This window comes from Eublepharis macularius, chromosome 5 (assembly GCF_028583425.1).
Source record: "Eublepharis macularius isolate TG4126 chromosome 5, MPM_Emac_v1.0, whole genome shotgun sequence".
Lineage (NCBI taxonomy): Eukaryota > Metazoa > Chordata > Lepidosauria > Squamata > Eublepharidae > Eublepharis > Eublepharis macularius.
This window is the reverse complement of record NC_072794.1, coordinates 51,065,134-51,085,689: the sequence shown is the minus strand read 5'-3', so window position 1 is coordinate 51,085,689 and position 20,556 is coordinate 51,065,134. Positions and strand designations below refer to the sequence as shown.

General features: G+C 45.9%; 1 protein-coding gene across 1 annotated transcript in view; it reads left to right on the top strand.

The window, feature by feature from the left end:
* ALG14 (ALG14 UDP-N-acetylglucosaminyltransferase subunit) overlaps positions 1-19,118 on the top strand; it is a 46,522-nt gene extending 27,404 nt beyond the window's left edge. Inside the window, exon 4 of the mRNA XM_054979283.1 lies at positions 17,133-19,118. Coding sequence (XP_054835258.1) covers positions 17,133-17,363 — 231 coding nt within the window. The 3' untranslated portion in view covers positions 17,364-19,118. The remainder of the gene's footprint in view (positions 1-17,132) is intronic.
* Positions 19,119-20,556: the final 1,438 nt, after the last annotated feature.

Genomic DNA, 20,556 nt, shown 5'->3' with positions numbered 1-20,556 from the left:
TTTATCTCAACAAACCTCTTCTGACAGGTTGCAGACGGAGGTAGAAACACTGCAACAGAAAGGGGCTGTACAGGAGGTTCCCTCACAGGAATCTCCTTGGGGGTTTTATTCTAGGATGTTTTTGGTAGACAAAAAGGATGGAGGAGTTCGACCCATTTTAGATCTGAGGGAGTTGAATAAATTCATCCAAGTTAGGAGATTTAGAATGCTTACATTGAACACTGTGCTTCAATTAATTCCCAGTGACATGTGGTTTGCTGTCCTAGATCTTAAGGACGTGTATTTTCATATTACCATACACCCTGAGCATAGGAAATATCTCAGGTTCGTTTGCAGGGGTAAGATTTTTCACTACCAGGTACTCCCATTCGGGCTGCCCATGGCTCCCTGAGTATTTACAAAATGTATGGCTATAGTAGTGGCTTTTCTTAGAAAACAGGGATGCATAGTCTATCCTTATTTGGACGACTGGCTATTAGCAGCCCCGTTAGCAGATGCTCTCCAGGAGCAAGTTAAGATGGTAGTGCTTACCTGTTCCCAATTGGGGCTCTTGGTAAACGTCAAGAAATCAGCCCTTACACCCTCAAGGAGGATCCTGTTTATAGGTATGGTGCTGGACGGTATTTTAAATAAGGGGTTTCTACCCGGTGAGTGGGCTTGACAGATCAGTAGGATGGTGGCCCTTTTTACGAGATGCAGATTCCAATCTGCTTCCGCTATCCAAAGACTTTTGGGGTTTATGGACTCTTCTACAGCAGTCACTCCTATGGCACATTTACATATGCGTACCCTCCAATTGTGGTTCTTGTCGGTACATGATTTTGAAGGCACTTCCCAAAACAGGAAATATTCAATCCCTCGGGGAATCATCCATTCTTTGGGATGGTGGCTTAGTGAAGCTAACCTGCTTAAGGGTATAGAGTTTGGCTCTATTCAGCCTGAGGTTTCTGTTTCTCCCCACGATAGGATGGGGAGCCCAGTGGGGCCCTTAGGGTGCATGGGACTTGGTCAGATCAGGAGAGGGAATACCATATCAACCTCTTAGAACTAAAGGCTGTTCATTATGCCCTTATCGCTTTCGCAGATACCTTGCAGCAGAAATCCATCCAGATTCTCACAGACAACTGTACAGCAATGTTCTATTTGAACAAACAGGAGGGTACCACCTCCAAGACCCTTTGCGACGAGGCAATTCACATTTGGGAGTGGGCTCTGGACAGACACATCTACATACAGGCAGTACACATTCCCAGTACCACAAATATGGTGCGGACAAGTTGAGTAGCATGATGTCCAACAATTACAAATGGACCATAGCAGACATTTACCTGAGCAACATCTTTGTAGAGTGGGGATTCCTCAAGAGAGACCTCTTTGCATCAGAGAGCAACAAAAAAAAGCCCCACAGTTTTGCTCCAGAGTAGGCTTAGGTCTTAATTCCCTAGAAGATGCATTTCAGATTGTTCGGACAGGACACCTGTTTTATGCATTCCCTCCTTTTCCGCTGATCTCAAGAATGATCAGAAGAATCCAGAGGGACGGACTTCACGTGATCCTAGTGACACCCTTTTGGCCCAGACAGCCATTGTTCCAGCATGTCATGCAACTTTCACAGGGGTCGTACTATCAGTTCAGACTGAATCCAGATGACCTGTCCGACATGGGGATTTGATATCACAACCTACCCAGACTGAATCTAACAGTTTGGCACATTCTGGGTTGGAGGGAATGTCTGAAAGAGTGACTGAGATCCTGCTTAACGCTAGGAGGGACACTACTCGCAAATCGTACTCTGCTAAATGGAGATGTTTCGAATCCTGGGCTACCCAGAGAAGGGTGGATGTGTGGGACTGCCAATTGGCATCTGTTTTTGAGTTTCTACTGTCACTAAAGGATGATGGTCTTTCTAATTCTTCATCTATTAAGGTGTATCTGGAGGCCATTTCAGCTTTCCACCCCAAGATAGATGGAAAAACTGTTTTCTCCCACACCTTATCTAAAACTGTTCTGAAAGGTTTGCAAAATATGTTTCCACAGGTCAGAGAAATTGTGCCTCAATGGTTCCTTAAGCTGGTCCTAGCTGAGCTTATAAAGGCTCCCTTTGAGCCTCTGGCTACTTGTGTGTTGAAGTTCCTATCTTTTAAAGTTTCATTTTTAGTTGCTATTACTTCTGACCGCAGGGTTAGTGAACTAGTGGCCCTTAGATCAGACCCCCCCCCCTTTTGAAGGTCCATGAAAACAAGGTGGTACTGAGACCTGATCTTAGGTTTAGTCCTAAGGTTTCCACACAGTTTCCAAACAGTTATTTGTCTGTTTCTATGGCCCTAGGAAGGGGAAAGCTGCTACTCCTCAGTCTATATCCAGATAGGTCACTTTGACAATTAAGAATTGTTATTTGCATGCTAACCTACCTTGCCCCCTGGAGATTAAGGCTCACTCTACAAGGGCCCAGGCTTCTTCCGCTGCATTCCTGAGGGGGATTCCTCTACGTGACATCTGCAGAGCTGTCACGTGGTCTTCCTCGGAGATGTTTGCCAAGCACTACGCTCTGGATGTGTTGGAAAGAGGCTTCAGTTGGTCAGGCCGTTCTTCAGTCGCTTTTTCAATGAGGAACACACCCACCTCCAAGGGAAGCAGCTTGTGAGTCTCCCATGTGGGACTGCACAGAAGATGGACAGTGAAACCAGAGTTGTGCTTACTGTAACTGCTGTTCATTGACATCTTCTGTGCAGGCACACAAACCCTCCCTCCTGCCCTGCTGTGTTCTTCCAGACTTACATTGGGAGATCAGCGGCAAAGGAGAAACTGAGGGTGAGGGGGCGCCGTCGCCGGATGTCGTGATCAGCAGGAAATGCCATGCATGTGCATTCAGTGGACGAGCACCTCCTAGTGGACTTTTGTTAGAAAAAGAGTTCCGGTCGGCAGGCCTCCGCTTGTGCAGTCCCATGTGTGCCTGCACAGAAGATGTCAATGAACAGCAGTTACAGTAAGTGCAACTTTGTTTTATCTGAGGCTTCATATGCTGTGCCTGCCTGTTAGGCTTGCATATAAACACACACATGAAGCTACCTTATCCTGAGTCAGACCATTTTGCATGGTCAGTGTTGTCTACCCTGCCTGACAGTGGGTCCTGCAGGGTCTCGGATGAAAGTTCTTCACATCACCTACTGCCTGATCATTTTAACTGGAAACTTTGGGGATTGAGCTTGGGACATTGTGTTACCCAAACGTGTCTCCTTGCAAGTTTGGGCGGGAGGAATTAGCAGCAGGGAGAATTGGCGAGGGGTAACTTAGGGATCGTTTAGCCTATTTATATGAGGATTGTCCCTGTTAGAGAACTCCTTTCAATAAACAGACAGATGTCTCAGCTGAAAAATGTCTCAGTTGATTGTTTTATTGGAAATAATCAACAACACATAATATATATTCACAGCTAACCAGAAAGTAGTGGTGAAAATTGGATAGAGTTTGAGAGATCAGATGATATTTACCTATCCAGATTTCTAAGAGAGAGAGGAGCAGCATTGAGCAGCCTGCACTTCAAGGCAGGAGGGAGTTGAACAGCGGTTCGAGGGTGGATGCTGGATCCAAAGCATGTGTACAGTTTGGGCTAGGGGGGCAGTCTAGTTTATACCATGGATCCTATCCAAGGGCAAGATTGCATCTTCAGCCCCAAAAACAAAAGCTAGAGTGGTTCGTCCCAGGGTAGGACAAAGGATTGCAAAGTTGTCTTCAGCATGAGACAATGGGCTGGCAAACTGTCTCCAAACAATAAGCTGGTAAACTGTCTCCTGGCTGTAAAAAAGAACTGGGAAGGTTTGATTAAGTCTTCCCTAGGCGGAATTAAAGTTATAAAATTATGATTGATGATCTGCAGGGTGGATGGGTGAAGCTATCAGCTCCATGAATTGCCTAAGAATAGGAAAGCGGGTAAGTTGTGATCGATAGGGCAGGTTGCATTGATTCATTCAGGAACTATTGCATCAGGAGCCTTAGCGTGCCTCTGGGGCATGTGACGGGATTGAACTGGCCTCACCTATTCTCCCCATGTTTGCACATTACATCTCCTGGACAAGATCTGGTTTGCATGCTTGGGCAGCAGCTTCCATGTTTTCTGCCACCTTGGAAGCACATTCACAGAAGGGTTTTATGGCATATCCATAACCATGTGCCTTCTAATATTATGGGAGGAGTTTTGACCGCTAACAATTGTGCATGCAAAGACATACATTATTGCTATGCCACACACCATTTTTACAAGTGAATGGATAAAAAGCAGTGCAATCTTTTCATAAATTGGGACATATATTTAGTTTTTACTTTTCAATTGTATCTGATATTAATGTTGTTGTTGTTGTCATCATTAGGCCTGTTTTTATTAAATCCACTTAATCACATCATCATTGTTTGTCTTCACTCATTAGCCTTCATGTGTCCCTAAAATTAAAAATAGCCTGTTTGTTCTGTTGGAGCATCTTTGCATCATACAGCTAGAATAACCCGTTCTTCTGTTGCAGTGTTACAACTCTTCTCATAGCAAAAACCTGCTGCTAGCCAACAGTATGGAGAATGGGTGTGGCTTCCTTATCTTAGCTGTTTCTACAGCTTCTGTAACCCATTTGACTGTCATCATGAATACATTACCACCACATCTGTGCTGCTTGCCTAAAGCACACCTGAGCCCTAGGCAGAGGAAGCAGTTGATCTGGCTAAGGAAGGCAGCATCTCTCTCGCTCTCTTTTTTAATTTAATTAAAATATTAATTACAAGTAGAAAAATACAACACGCCAAAACAAGCAAACACACAACCCAAAGTTAAAAAAAAAATCCAAAATACAATCAATGACACAACCCAACGTGACCACATCAATACCTGTAAGCAATAATTCTAAAAATATATCATATCTTCCACCTTTGGGGTGGGGAAGGTTCTCCCCACCACTGCACCTTGTTAATTTGTTTTATTATTTGTATATTGATTTTAGTTTTTGTTTTTATCGATTTTAACTGTTCACCGCCCAGAGCCCCTGGGGATGGGCGGTATATAAATTGAAAAAATAAATAAAATAAATAAAATAAATTGAATCTTCATCTTCGTTCTTCTGTGCCTCCACACATGGGTACTGCGCACGCGCAGGCCAGCCGCCGGAAGATTTTTTATCGCTTTCCCAGCTCCGAAGGGGCCGTTTGCCGCGCGCCTCAGCGACCGTTTCCCGCCCAAACGGTCACATGCTCCTCCAGCGGCCAACGGCCCCTTCCCTCAGTTCTCTTCTTGCCGCCGCTTGAGGAGAACGTTCGCTTGTAGCTCCGTGCTTCTTTGTGCCTTTGGATTGCTTTCTCGTGACTGACTTGGATCTGGATTTGACTTCTCTTCTGCTTACTGATTTGGACGGACTGATCTTGGTGAAGTATTTGACCCGGACTGTTTTTGACTTCGCGTGTGTTTTTGCCCCTCGGAATGGCTTCTACGGCCCTGTTTAAGCACTGTGCCCGGTGCCGTGCTAAAATGGCTCAAACGGATGGGCATAGCCTTTGCCTGCTTTGCCTGGGGGAGGAACATGTAGTCCCCACTTGCAAGATCTGCCAGGGCTTTACGCATAAAGCCAGGCAGGAGCGGTCCGCCCGCCTCAAGGCTTCACTGTGGCAGCGGGTCTTGGACGCCCCTGGGCCCTCCGAGGCGGAGAAACCCGGGGCCGCGGAGAAGGCTGGCCGAACCCCCACCCATGCCGGAAGCCGGTCTCGAGCGGGCTCTGTAACCTCTTCAAAATCGGTGGCTACATCCCGCCCGGCGGACAAGCCGGCGTCGAGGGCAAGCTCGGTGGCGAGGTCTGCGAAGTCCCCGCACAAGTCAGCGTCGGTGAGGTCGGAACCGGGGAGGTCGACTCCGAGACCGGAACCGGGCGAGTCGGATCCGATACGGTCAGCCCCGGCGTCGATCGAAGGGCCTGCGGCAGTCCCGGGACCGGAGGCTGCACGGAAGGCGTCGACCAAGAGGACATCGGTTCCGAAAGCTTCCTCCGAATCGGTTCCGAAGAAGAAGGCTAAGAAGACCAAGCATCGCTCTCGGTCCCCTCGGCGCCGGCCTGCAGAGGAGGTGGTCCTGGTGTCTCCACCTACGCCATCACCTCACCTAGACTCCCCTGACCGTCCCCTCCTTGAGGAAGAGGTGCCGGATCCGGGGGCCTATGTGGTCCTGTCGAGTGGGCGGCGTTCACCAACACCGGAATCGAGCCCGGCTCCGCGTCGTCGGATTCGAGAGACGACCAGGGATCCTTCGCCTGCACAGTCTGCCCGTAGCCAGCGGTATTGGTCGGAGGGGAGTGTCGGATCCGAGCGAGTCGGATCCGAGCGGTCCGTGCCTGCGCGTCACCAGCAGGCTACAGGTCTACCAGAGGCCTATCGGTGCCAGTGGAAAGGGGCTCCACCTGGCTTCAGGTCATCGGATCCGGGGCCGTCGTCGTCTAGCCGTCGTGAGTGGTTGCCCCCACCCTTCCCAGGAGACGAAGTGTCAGCTCTTGCGTCTGATGAGGATGACGAGGATGCGGGGTCCGGCTACCGCTCTGATTCGTTCTCTGAGCCATCTCCGGATGACAATGTCGGCCCAACCACCGGCTCTCCCTTCGAGGACCTGCGGATTTATGCAGACCAAATGGCCCGCATGTCCAAAGCCTTGGAGATTGACGTATCTTCCGTGGTCCCGAAGACGAAGGACAAGTTGCTGTGCAGAATCTATGGGGAGAACCCGGCTACAGTACGTTTTCCTATGTTGGAGGGCTTGGAGGAGATCATCGACAAGGTCTGGAAGTCACCATCTGACCTGCCTGCCACGTCCAAACGCATCGAACAGATGTATAAGATCAAACAGGGGACGTGGCAGTCTCTCATCAAGCACCCTCCACCGTCATCCCTGATAGCCGAGGAGATTCAGCACAAGAGGTCGGGGTCCTCCTCCGTCCCACCGGATAAGGAGGGAAAGAAGATGGACGCGCTGGGTAGACGTCAGTACTCAGTCGCTGCTTTAGCCCTCCGGATAGCCAACTATCAAACGATTATGGCGGGCTATCAGCTCTACTTATGGGAAAAGCTGGCGAACTATGTCACTGACCTCCCTGCTGACAAGAAGGCGGTGGTTTCGTTGCTGCAGACGGAGGCAGTACGATTATCGAAACAACAGATGAATGCTGGGAGTCATGCGGCTGACACGGCTGCTCGGGGTATGGCGTCAGCGGTGCTTCTGAGGAGGCACTCGTGGTTGCGGTCGACTGCCCTCCCGCAGGAGGTGAAGGCCAAGATTGAACGTCTGCCCTTTGAGGGTGACTCCCTCTTCTCTACCACCACCGACGAGGCGCTTAAAAAGAAGAAGGAGGACCGGCAGACGGCACGCTCCCTGGGGGTCACTCCGACGGACAGGTCCACGTTCAAGCCTCGGTACTCGTCGAGGTATAACCCCTACCAGTACCGCAGCAGATATCAACCCCGTCCGTACTATCAGCAGTACCCTACCTCGCAGCGCCAGTATACCCCAGCGCAACACCAGGGCAGGAGGCGTAGGCCATTCAAGCCCCGCTCGTCTCAACCTCCACCCCAGCAAAAAGATCCGCAAGGGGCTGGAAGGCAGTTCTGAAGACCCGGCCCTGCGGCAGCCCTGAACTTTTCGGACAGACTCAGTCCTTTTTTGTCTGAATGGGAGTCAATAACATCTGACTCATGGGTCTTAACGATTGTTGATAAGGGGTACGGGCTGCAATTCACTGAACTGCCGATGTGTACTTCACCGCTGAGAGCGGTGAATAATACCTTGATTGAGCTGGAGGATGAAATTAGGTCCCTCTTGGCTAAGGGTGCTGTGGAAGAGGTGCCATTTGTGGAGTCTGAGAAGGGTTTCTTTTCCCGGTTCTTCCTGGTCCCTAAGAAGGATGGGGGTCTACGTCCCATTTTGGATCTTAGGGGCCTAAATGCCTTTCTAAGGGTCACCAAGTTTAGGATGATCACACTGCCTGCTGTAATTGCCCTGTTGAAGAAGGGGGATTGGTTCGCTGTCCTGGATTTAAAGGACGCGTATTTCCACGTGGGGATCTTGGAGGAGCACAGGAGATTTCTGTGCTTCGTTTACAAGCAGCGGGTATTCCGTTACAAGGTTCTCCCCTTCGGCCTTTCCACAGCCCCACGTGTGTTTACTAAGTGCGTGGCTCCTGTGGTTTCCTTTCTTCGAGAGCGGGGCTGTACCATCTACCCCTATCTCGATGATTGGCTTATAACAGCGGACTCGGAGGTTAAGCTGCTGCAAGATGTGGCATTGGTGCTAGACACTTGCGAACGCTTGGGCCTCCTGGTTAATTTTGAAAAATCTAAGCTGACACCTAGCCGTGTTGTGCCTTATATTGGGGCAGTGTTCGACTCATTGGAGGCCAAGGCTTTATTGCCTCCGGAGCGGGCACGTTCCTTGAAGAGACTGGTAACCCTGTTTAAACGGAATCGTTATCAGCCAGTGCGCATGATTCAATGCTTGCTAGGGCATATGGCTGCTGCCACCCCGGTGGTCCCTTTTGCGCGGCTGCGGATGCGCCCGCTTCAGAATTGGTTTGTGAGGAGATACAATGCTTTACAGCATCCTCCGACTGCTAAATTCTCTGTTCCCAGAGCCGTTATATCCTCTCTTGACTGGTGGTTGTCAGATATTAATTTGTTTAAAGGGACCCCATTTGGTTTCCATCATCCCGAGTTCTCCGTAACCACGGACGCCTCTCTGCAGGGGTGGGGGGCTTTCTGTGGGGAGCTATGTGTTCAGGATGTGTGGTCTGAGAGAGAAAAGGGTCTCCATATTAATGTGCTTGAACTGAGGGCTGTTCGTTTTGCACTTATGTCGTTCACAGCAATCTTGCAGAACCATCAGGTGCTGGTGCAGACGGACAACACTACCGCTATGTATTACCTGAACCAACAGGGCGGCACGGTGTCCATGATCCTCTGCAGGGAGGCCACGCTCATTTGGGAATGGGCGATCAGGAATGGGGTGACGCTTCGCGCCATTCATGTAGCTGGGTCGGACAATGTGCAGGCGGACACTCTCAGCAGGGTACACATGCTGAATCACGAGTGGGGGCTCAACGCAAAGTACGTTGGGCCGATCTTTCGGAAATGGGGTCGCCCGAGCATAGACGTGTTTGCGACATCAGCGAACACCAAGGCCGAGGTTTTTTGTTCTCGGGCAGGAAGTGACCCCCTTTCTATTGGGGATGCCTTCCAATTTACTTGGGCCCGGGGACTACATTACATGTTTCCGCCCTTCCCTCTCATATCCAGAGTGCTGTGCAAGGTGGAGAGGGACAACACGGACTGCATCTTAGTGGCTCCGTTCTGGCCACGGCAGCTCTGGTTCCCGAAGCTGCTGGAGATGTCCGGCCGAACTTACGTGGCCCTTCCGCCCCGGAGGGATCTCCTCCTACACGGGGAGCTCTTCCACCACGAGCCCAGGAAACTACACCTGACCGCTTGGCGGATTCGGCCCCGTCCCTAGGCTTCTCTGAGCCAGTCGAGAAGGTCCTACTGAACGCTAGGAAGCCCTCCACACGGCGTGCCTACAAGGCGAAGTGGAGTAGGTTTGAGGCTTGGGCCGCCTCTAGGAAGGTGGCGCCTCTGGATAGCCCCTTGGGGATGGTCTTGGATTATCTTTGCGAGCTGAAGGACCAGGGCCTTAGTGTAGCATCTCTGAAGGTGCACCTTGCGGCCATCTCTGCGTTCCATGATCGGGTGGATGGCTGCACGGTTTTCTCTCACCAGAAGTCCCGCCAGTTTTTGAAGGGGATGCTCAATCTTTACCCGCCTGTGTCACCCCCTGTGCCCCAGTGGTCTCTCTCCCTGGTCCTGGCTAGGTTGATGTTGCCCCCTTTTGAGCCTTTGGCTACGTGCCCTCTGGACTTGCTCTCCTACAAGGTGGCATTCCTCGTGGCGATCACTTCTGCCAGACGGGTCAGCGAGCTGGCTGCTCTTAGGGCAGACCCCCCATTCCTTCGCTTTCATGCGAATAAGGTGGTCTTGCGACCGTGTCTTTCGTTCCTGCCCAAGGTGGTGTCAACCTTCCACCTTTCACAAGAGATTTCTCTGCCTGTATTTTTCCCTGAAGCTTCTACTAAGGGGGAAAAGGCCCTCCACAGTTTGGATCTGCGGAGGGCTTTGGCTTTTTATTTGGAGAGGACAAGGGTGTTCCGGAACAGTCCCTACCTTTTTGTGTGTTTCGGGGCGAAGGACAAGGGCCGCAGGGCGTCTGCACAGACGGTGTCACGTTGGATTGTGACAGCCATTGTGAAGGCCTACGCCACGGCTAAGGTGGACTGTCCTTTGGGTGTCAGGGCTCACTCCACACGGTCCCAGGCGGCATCTTCGGCACTGCTCAGGGGTATACCTTTAGCTAATATTTGCAGGGCTGCAACTTGGTCGTCCGCCGATACCTTTGTACGGCATTACGCTGTGGATGTAAATGCCAATGAGGATGTAGCTGTTGCTAGGGCCGTCCTCCATTCCTTGTTTCCCTAGGAGTATGCTGGTTAATATGCTCCAATGGGGAGGTGGAGGCGCTGTATATGGTGTATATTATATATAAATATATATTTATACTTGCTGGATGTTGTGGGGTTGGTATGTTTTCTTTTGCCACATATGTGTATGTGTATATATGTTGTCTTGTTTCCTTCTTGTTGTATAATAAAATTGAGTTGGATTTCACCCCACCTTCCTTATTGTGTGAAGCTTGGTACTCTCCCATGTGTGGAGGCACAGAAGAACGAAGATGAAGACAGGGTTAACATACCTGTAACTTATGTTCATCGAGTTCTTCTGTGCCGACACACAACCCTCCCTCCTACCCCGCTGTGAACTCCAACGCAGATTGCTGTACTATGGCTGGGCTGTGGCTCTAGTCTTTAACGGGGTTATGGCTCTGTGTATTGGATGAGCGGCGGCAAGGGAGAACTGAGGGAAGGGGCCGTTGGCCGCTGGAGGAGCATGTGACCGTTTGGGCGGGAAACGGTCGCTGAGGCGCGCGGCAAACGGCCCCTTCGGAGCTGGGAAAGCGATAAAAAATCTTCCGGCGGCTGGCCTGCGCGTGCGCAGTACCCATGTGTGTCGGCACAGAAGAACTCGATGAACATAAGTTACAGGTATGTTAACCCTGTCTTTTGGGAGAATGTCAGCTTCTGTCATATAGCTTATTAAAGGGTGCCATGTTTCTACAAAAGTAAATTTATAGTTGCAACACACTGCATTTTGTCTGAAAGTTTCCCTAAAATGAAATAATCTTATAATATAGTTTGCCAAAGTTCGACTGAGGGAGGCAGTTTACTTTTCCAATGAAGAGCAAGAATAGATTTTGCTATTGATAGTAAAATAGTACCTAACTTTAATACATTTTGGTTAGGAGTTCCTGCTAATCCAAAGTTTAATAAAACCACCACAGGGAAAAAGGCACTTTATAACTTGTTATCTTATAAATCTGTTGTATTATTTTCTCCCAGTAATTCTGAATGAAACTCACCCTCAGTCAGGGGAGCTGCCAGAAATCAAAGAAAATTCTCAGAGCTTGCAGTAGAGAAGCCCAATTGAATCACCTTAGCACAAAGCAGGTGCATATGGCTCAACAACCTCTTGGGGCTGTCTGAATACAGCAGAAGTTCCGAATGAACCAATGACAGGAACGGAGAGTCATCTTTTTATAATTAAGAAAGCCCTAAATCATTTTAACACATTTGCCAGTATGGCTCTAAAAGGAAAAAGCATCCCTGATGTTTCTTGGTAACTGTTTTGTGCATGACACTACCTAGATTTTGCTTTTATCTTATAATACTTAATAAGTTTGTCTCACACTGTGTTGATGTAGTGATGTATTTTTTTAAAAAAACCCAACAACAATACAATTCATGCTGCTTTGATTCTTGGTTTTGAAACCAAAAACAAATAGTGGCATCTTAAGTTTTCTGGGGCATTTTGACTGGAATCTGGCCACCTGCTTACTCTTGCCATTACAGTGTGTGGTTTCCCAACTCTGACAGCAACAACTTAGTCCATCCATAATTAACGTATAACTATTCATAAGTATACCAATGGCAGGACTTCACCCAAAGTGACCAAGCAGGGATTTAAATTGGCTGTTAGCAAAACCCTCTAGCTGCTATACCACGCTGAGCCTTAAGTGTGGGAAAGTCCCTCATGATGGTAGTGGTTTTTACACTGTTCTTCACTTACGGGAAATGCAAAGCTGTTTGTTAGGTGCCTTTGTGAAACTCTGCCAACTTCCAGGCAATTATTTGGCTACAAACCGGCCTTGGCAGACCACATGGAAATAGAGTGTGCTACTCTACCACTGTTAGGCTCACAAAGACTAGTGTCTAGGGTAATTCTGAGCTCTGATACAGTTTGAAAGCCCCCTTCAGTAAAATGGTAGCAGGTTTAAAATAAGTACTTGCACTAAAATGTGGAAACATTTTCTTTTTTGTTTCATCTGAGTTGAGAACTTGTAGAGTGCATAATCAAAAAAACAGAGGAATATGATTGTCTCAATAAATGTCCTAAAACTGGTTCCCTACACCCCTCGCCTGCCCCCCCTTAGTCAGTTTGGCTGACATTTAATTCCTGTAATGTTGGGAGTTTTGGTTTATGCACTGGAACTACTAAATGCCATTTGAATACATTGCTACATTCAATAGACTGAAGCATCTTTCATTAGCAAAGTGTCAAAAGTTCGGGATGGGCCAAGCCTGGGGCGGGGGGAAGTCTTCTTCCATCGTGGTCCATTCTGGTTGGCACAGATGAATGTGCATCACTCAGATCTATTTTTCCTTTTGTTTCTAAGAAGGTTGTGTTCCAGGCAACTGTTTACAGTTAATTTTTAAAAATGGTTAGATCAGTGCCTGGAACTGCATGTTGTATAGAATACTGAGACTCACCCTGTCTAATGTCTAGTTTAACACAACCTGTATCCTGATGCCATTACAAAGTGTGTTTCTGTATTGCAAGCAGCAGCAGCTAATGAAATGCACCATGTCAGGGCACTGGGTAACTTGAACAAGACGTTACAGGAAGGGTTATTTGGCAATGGCATTTCATGGTGTGGATTTCACTGTGTGTCATGGCTTCTTGACCCTGTTGGGTTGTTTATTTTTGTTTTTCATACTTTGCACATAAATGTCTGTATAGCCCACTCATTGCCTCTGAAATGGGCAGCAGTCTAGGAAAATGTACATTAGAATACAATTTCTGTTAGTACTTAATGTGCTACAGGGTTCCTGTTCACTTTTTCTCAACACTGGCAGCAGCCCCTTTATCTTTGAAATATATAGTTCTGTTCCATGGAGGTGGAAGATGGGTGAAACTGTCGCAATGGAAGAGTGGAAGAAAAGAATATGGGCAAAGCCTTGAGGAGGCAATTTGTGCCACAGGAGTTATAAAGGTTCTATTATAAGAACAGAGCCATGGTCAGCAACTAGTATTAGAGGTTCACTTTCAAGAGGCAGTCGACAGTGGCAAGCCAAGACATCATTCTCACTCACAGTGGATTTCTGGCCAATTTCATGGCCACAGCCACAGCTACTTTACTACTAAGAACAGCTATGTTGAATCAGGCCAGTGGTCCATCTAGTCCAGCATCCTCTTTCACACAGCAGCCAGCCAGATGCTCCTGGAAGACCTGCAGGCTGGGCACTGAAGCCGTGACCTCCACTGTTGTTACCCCCAGTGCTGAGATTCAGCGTATTACTGTCTTGGAACATGGAGGTTTCCACTTAGTCATCTTGGCTCACAACCATTGATGAGCCTCTTCTCCATGAGTTTATCTAATCCCCCTTTAAATCCATTTGAGTGAGTAGCCTTTTCTCCATCCCGTGACAGTGAATTCTGCAAATGAATTGCACATTGCCTGCATTCTTCTTGCCTGTGGGTTGGCAACAGGGGGAAAGGGACACTTGGGGGGGCCCTGCAGAGGGCTGGATTTGGCTGGGGGTGCCAGTTGCTGATCCCTTGATTAGAAATAAGGAGGGTCTAAAGTCCTGTGAATTAACCACGTGGAAACTTGTTTCGTACTAACTGGCATGATAGACAATGTAAGACCCAGGTGAAAATGTAATATAGGAAGAGTCACAGGGAGCAATCCAGAGCAAGGCCATTTCCACACATGTTGAATAATGCACTTTCAATGCACTTTAGTTATCCTTTAGAAGTGGATTTTTTGTTCCACACATGGAAAATCAGTTATAAATGTTCACCAAAGCGTATTGAAAGTGGATTATCCAACGTGTGTGGAAGCAGCCCAAGTGTACTCAAATGTAAGCCCCAGTTTATTCAAAAGGGCATACATCCAGGAAAGTGTCTATAAATTGCAGCAATTGGCACCTTGAATTCTACAAACACACATTCTAATTCTCTCTTGGACTAGAGAGCAGTGAATAAAAAATATAGAAAAAACAGTGCTGAAATTACTATGACTGGGTTTAAGATATTTTTCTGCATTAAATGGGGAGACCCAATTCCCACTTATTTTAATTGTAAATTAAATGGGGGGTGGGGCAGAAATGTGTTTGTCTTTTCAAAGCAGGCTGCCACAGTTTTTTCTTATTAGCTGTTCATCCCCATCATGGCTTATGAAAATAGTTCTCTGAAGTCCAATTATAATAAATTCATGGATGACTCATGCTAACCACATTTGCAATTCCTTTTCTCCCCACAGAAATCTTGGATAGTCCCAGTGCACTTTATCCTTTTCTCTTTGCCTGATAATTTCATCAGGATCTGTAGCTTGCTGGGTTAACGTTTAGGCATATGTTCTTATTTAATGTTTTTGTATTCCACCTGATTGTTTCTGGTGGCTTGTAATAAATTCTAAAATAAAGAAAACTTTTAGTTTCTGAGAAGAGTTAAGGCTTACACATGTTCCAAAAAGCATGGGAATTGTAAATTAAGGCTGCACCTTAATTTCCACATCATGTCAGCAATGCAGACGTTCTGAAGTTTGACACTTTTTGCTCACGTACAAGTTGGGTTCTATGCTTTCCTTTGTTCTTTTTAGCCCCAATTTGTTTCCTCTGCACTGTGGGGGGTGCAACACCAAGCAAAGTTAAAAATAAAATTTGGTCACATGTGGACATGATTAATGATGGAAGATAGAAACTGTTAATGTGGAATGTCTGTTAGAAGAAATGGATGTTAACAGTGATGCCAATTTTGAGAAAGAAATTGTAAGCCCCCTAACTATTCTGTTAAATGTTTTTGAAAAGGAAAAATCACTGAATATGGGAAGGCAGGTAGACAAAATTATTCTGTACTACTTTGCATTTATATAGCCTGCCAGTAAGTGCTTCTAATAGCTATTTTCTGAAAGTCCAAAAAGGCACTAACCTCTGACCCTATTTTATATACGAGTCACTGCAGAATGATGGTACAGTAGAGTCAAAAAGAATAAAGGAGGCAATAGGGACTGCAGACAAGAAATTCTGTATGCATAGACTACAGAGGGGCTATGGGGAGCGGGACACACCATTATGATATAATGGCATTGACAGGTGTCAGAGGGCACTCAATCAAAAATCCCTACACAGGACATGCATACAGAACTGTTTTTCCACAGCATCAGTTGCCTTCCCACGTCCCCCTCTCCAACTAACCCATCTCTGTTGCTATTGTGGCTCTGGCTGCTTCTTTTTCTGGGCTGGTAATGGCTGTATTTCTTTAGAATATTCATTCCATAAAGGCTTAGTTTAGTGGCTCTGCATGTGCTAATATGCCTTACCTAGCTAGGAATTTGGAAACCTTATAACTATATGAATACACAGTGGATTTTAACAAGAGGTGTTAGGACAAGACTTCTGCAAAACTTGTAACAGCATAAATTGGAAAAATTAGAAAATGAAGGTCTGTTTTGGATATGGAAAAAAAATTGGTTGCATACTTTTCACACCTCGTTGTTGTGAATTTTTATTTCCCTCGTCTTTTGATCCTTTTGACAGATAAGGAGAATGTCCCTCCCCCATTACCACTAACCCTTTCCTTAGAAGGGCGGAAATTAGGTTGAAAGGAAGCACATCTGGTGGCAGGTATTCTCTTGTGACCTGTCACTTCCCTTCACTAGAGCCTTTTAGCAGTAAGAAAGAGTGCCCCTTTCTTTAAAAAGGATACATTAGATGTGGAAGGAACCATCTTTGTCACCACAGACAGGATCACAGGGGGAATGAAGAAGTCGGGCAACATGCCACCTCCAAGTCCAATTCCCAACTCAAGGATGCTGTTAGTGATGAGGGTGAATGACGCTTCGCCATTAAAAGGATTGCAAAGGGAGAAGTGTATATGTGTGTGGAATTGGGCTTGATGGACATGTGTCCTGTTATATATATCTTTGTACTCTAATTTATACCCATATCTGTAACCCAAATATGCGGTCTCCTAATTAGTTGGGAGAATATAAGCGAGAGGGGGTAACTGGGATTCTCCCCCTATGTTTATGGGGATTATTCCTTTAGAGGACTCTCGAAATAAAGCAGGCAGATTTTCAACCAGAAAGGATTTTTTTATTAAAAAATAACAAACATACAGAAAATCACACAGAACACACACACAAGGCTAACTAAGAAAATCAGGAAGGAAAGTGGGAGAAATCAGTTTCATAGAAGAGATAGTTACCAGTCTCGAAGGTAGGGGCCCATGAAGGCAGCAGCAAAACAACCAGCATTTCACGAGAATAGACGAGGCCCAAATTAATTTGGGGGCATGTGGACAGATCCAGAACATGCATACACTCACTGATGTCCTGGGGCAAGCTGACATCTTTGCCCTCAAAGCGAAGTATAGTTTATGAGACCCCTGAGAGATTGCTACACCACTAAATGATATTTGGAATATATTTCTTAAGTGACTATTTAAAAATTCTTCAGTTAGTTGATCACGTTTTTTTTTTTCCTGTTGGGTAGCTCAAATATTGATGGCAAAGGTGACAGCAAAGGAGAAGAATCTTCCCTTCCACCTTTTCAATGATGCATTTGGTTTAAAATCTAATGTTCCTCATTCACACTCTTATTTTCATTGTACTGTTTAATTTGGTTTTCTTTGCACATCACTATATATTTAAAAATCTCTTTTCTCTACAATATGTTTAGGTGCTGTGCAATGGTCCAGGAACGTGTGTTCCCATCTGCATATCTGCTCTTCTGCTGAGGCTGCTAGGCTTAAAGAGAGTGACCATTGTGTATGTTGAGAGTATCTGTCGTGTGGAAAACTTATCTCTGTCTGGAAAGATTCTTTACTACTTTTCCAATCATTTCTTTGTTCAGTGGCCTACTCTGAAAGAAAAATACCCCAAGTCTCACTATCTTGGTCGAATAGTATGACAACAAACATAACTGGGGTTAACGTCACCTCTGAATTCCTTAGCAATGGAATCTGTTCTTATGTTACCTGCCCATTGCTCTAAACCCGGCTTCAGCTGAAGATTCCTTTCCCTTCCACTACCGTCATGGAGACCAGCAGGAATAGAGACAAGGTAGGCAAGCTTCCAGCATGGACCCAGCTTCAGCTGAGATTTACCTTCACCCACAGTTTTTTGATAGCAAACCCAAATTCCAATTGATATTGCATTTTAACAGCTGTGAGCCACTTGAGAAGCCAATTTTTGGTTGAAAAACAGGACAAAGGTATAATAAAATGCCACACACTGTGATGGGAGCTGCACAAATCCAGTTTCTTGTACCACTTCACATCTGCAGATACTCTTTTTTCACTGCCACATTACCCAGTTCACCATTTCCTTTTTCCGTTACCAATTTTTGCGAGGAGGGTGACCAAGGGAATGGGATCAACATATCAAACTGATGTAGAAGTGGGACAGATATAGGGATCTAATTTCTAAGTGCCAGTTCAGACACATTTGTTGGCCCACTTTATATAGGAATCCACTTAACAATTATTTCTTAGTCTGCATAAATTTGTGAATCAGGAACTATGGGGAGTAGGGGAGTTGCAAAAGAAAAAAAACAGGTACCAGTCACATGGAACTTGTACGAAGCATTGGAATTTATTAAATTTTTCATTTTTCCTTTCTTTGTTCCTGACAGACACACTCAAATAAAAGACAACATTCAGTTCAAAGGTAACCTTGAGGTGCAACCCAGGAAGCAGGGATTTAGAAACAGTGCCTCCCCACTCCTTCGTTCCTGGTCACACACAGTATTTCCCTTCCTTCCACACTATTGCAGGTGTTTCCTCCTATTTTTTGGCTTGTCAGAGATTGTCATAATTAAGTGACAGGATGCTTGATGCTTTACATTAAAGGATTTTTAGACCCTTTAACACTTTAGAATTGTCACACTGAAATTTACATTGAGAAATTTCACTAAGATGACTCTAGGGCTGGTAAGATGCTTTCTTGCTCTCACTTTTCCTTCTGCACTGTTACTACATGAGGCATGTAAAAAGTTAGTTGGGCTACACTTTATTTCCCTGTACTTGGGACCTCCTTGAACCTGCCCTCCCCACTGCACTGTAAGGCTGTGCTGAATGCGGGAATCCTGCACTGACCCCCACGGGATGGGTGGGTATGGCGCAGTATTGGCACAAGAAGGTTGCTTAATTGTACCCCGGGATGGTAAGAAAAAGTTCTTGTTCTAACACAACAACCCTTGCTTCCTGTATGCAAGCAATCAAATCCCTGGTGCATATTTTGAGCATAAAGGAAACAGTCATATTAACTTGGCTTCGTGACAGTTTTCACTCTGCAGCCTTTTCCAAAAGCCCAAAGCATTAAATCCAGTATCATTTTTCCTTTTGGCTTGTCAAAGCCAGCCCTGTGATCCAACGTGCACTTTTTAAAGCCGTCTGTTTAATTGTTAAGATAAATAAAAAGGCAGCAGATGTCACAAACAGATGCAGCATTTGCACATGAGGGAGAGAGCATGCAGGAGCTGCAGTTTCCAAGCTGAACACAAAATCTTTTTTACCAACATTAAATTATGAAAAGCAAACTGTCATTAGAAAGCATTGAGATTTTCTGGCATTCTTTTGCCATTCTGCATATGATACTTAAATGAGTATTAATGATGCACCCAAAAAAGGCTGAATAAAAATATTACTGTGTCAATGAATGTGAGTTTTTGTATATTTAGGTTTGTCGTGTTTAAAAATGTCTCCCTTCTTACTTAGTAAGTTCAGGACATGTTTAGTTAATACAAGGAGCTTCCCCACCCCCACCCCCTTAAATGAGAAACAGCACTTCATATCAAATACGTAATATCATAAAATGCAGTTTGTGGAGACTTTCTGATTGCTAAGTCTGTTGTAGACTTCTGTGGTCATCTAGCAAAATGTAATCCTATACAAGATTCTGTTTATAAAACAATTTAAACACGTCTGTCATCTATATACACAGACCTACCACTGAACAAATTTTGGCTTGAAAAAAACACTACAAGAGACAGGAATTTTTATTTTATATAATTGGGAAAGATATAGAACTTCAGAACAAGACTAACATGCTAGGATTGGCATTTTAAAAAGTCACTATGGCGAGATTCCCTTCTTTTTATAGTGTGTGATGGCTGATCTCTGGAGCAAGACAAGAAGGTTCTTGAGCATGTGGCCCAAGACCTCACCTGCCTAATGCTTACAGCAGGATCGCTCTATAGTTCTGTTTCCTGAAGTTTGGGCCCAGGTGAATAAGAAGGTCTTCTTGCCCCAACCACCCACAAATCAGTGTAGGGAGAGTATTTTTCTCTCCCCTCCCTCTGTTGCATTAGACTGTTTGTGGGGTAGAAACTACATTCAGAAGATACAGGCCTCACCTCCTAGAATACTGTAAGCTGTAAAAGACTCAAGCAGACCAGTTTCCCAATACTGTCCCATTTTTCTTATTCCTCCTTAAACTGACACACAACTACTCACAACATTCTGTGCCTCTGAGAGGGCAGTAAGCACTTTGTCATTTTTCTGCATCAGAGTGCTCTTGAAGAAACTTACATGTTGCCTTAAGGGCAGCCCTGTTTAGCTACCCTACCTATAAGCATGGACATGTCAAGTTCTAAGAAGGAACTGAGGGATTAAAACTGTTTTTCCTGAAGAATGTCAAATGTTCCCTAATTGGCAGGTGAAGGGCCATTATCAGAAGCCATTCAATATTTTGATCATGAAGAATGTTTAATATCCCATGCGGTCTGAACTACTCAGCCCTCTTTTTAAGCAGGGAAACTGGAAATCAACATAGTTGTGACGACACCATAAATCACAGAATTTGGCTCCACACAGGCTTCTGAGAACTTTGTCTTTTCCTTTCTTTGCTTGGTGGAGAAAAATTTTAAAAGGGCAAGGCAGCATCTGCTCACAGCTCAAGCATATGGCTTCCAGAAGGCAGTGGTGTGATTTCTCGACCATCTCCCTTTTGAAGTTTACCTAGTTTTGAAGTTTGCACATAGGCTTCTTCCACGTGGAAGTTTTTGTCCGTACCAGCTACCAAACTATTTTTGTAGTGTCCACACAAGGTTGTTGTCTCATTATGGTCCAATCATTCATACCCTCCCTATTTCCTCTGAATTC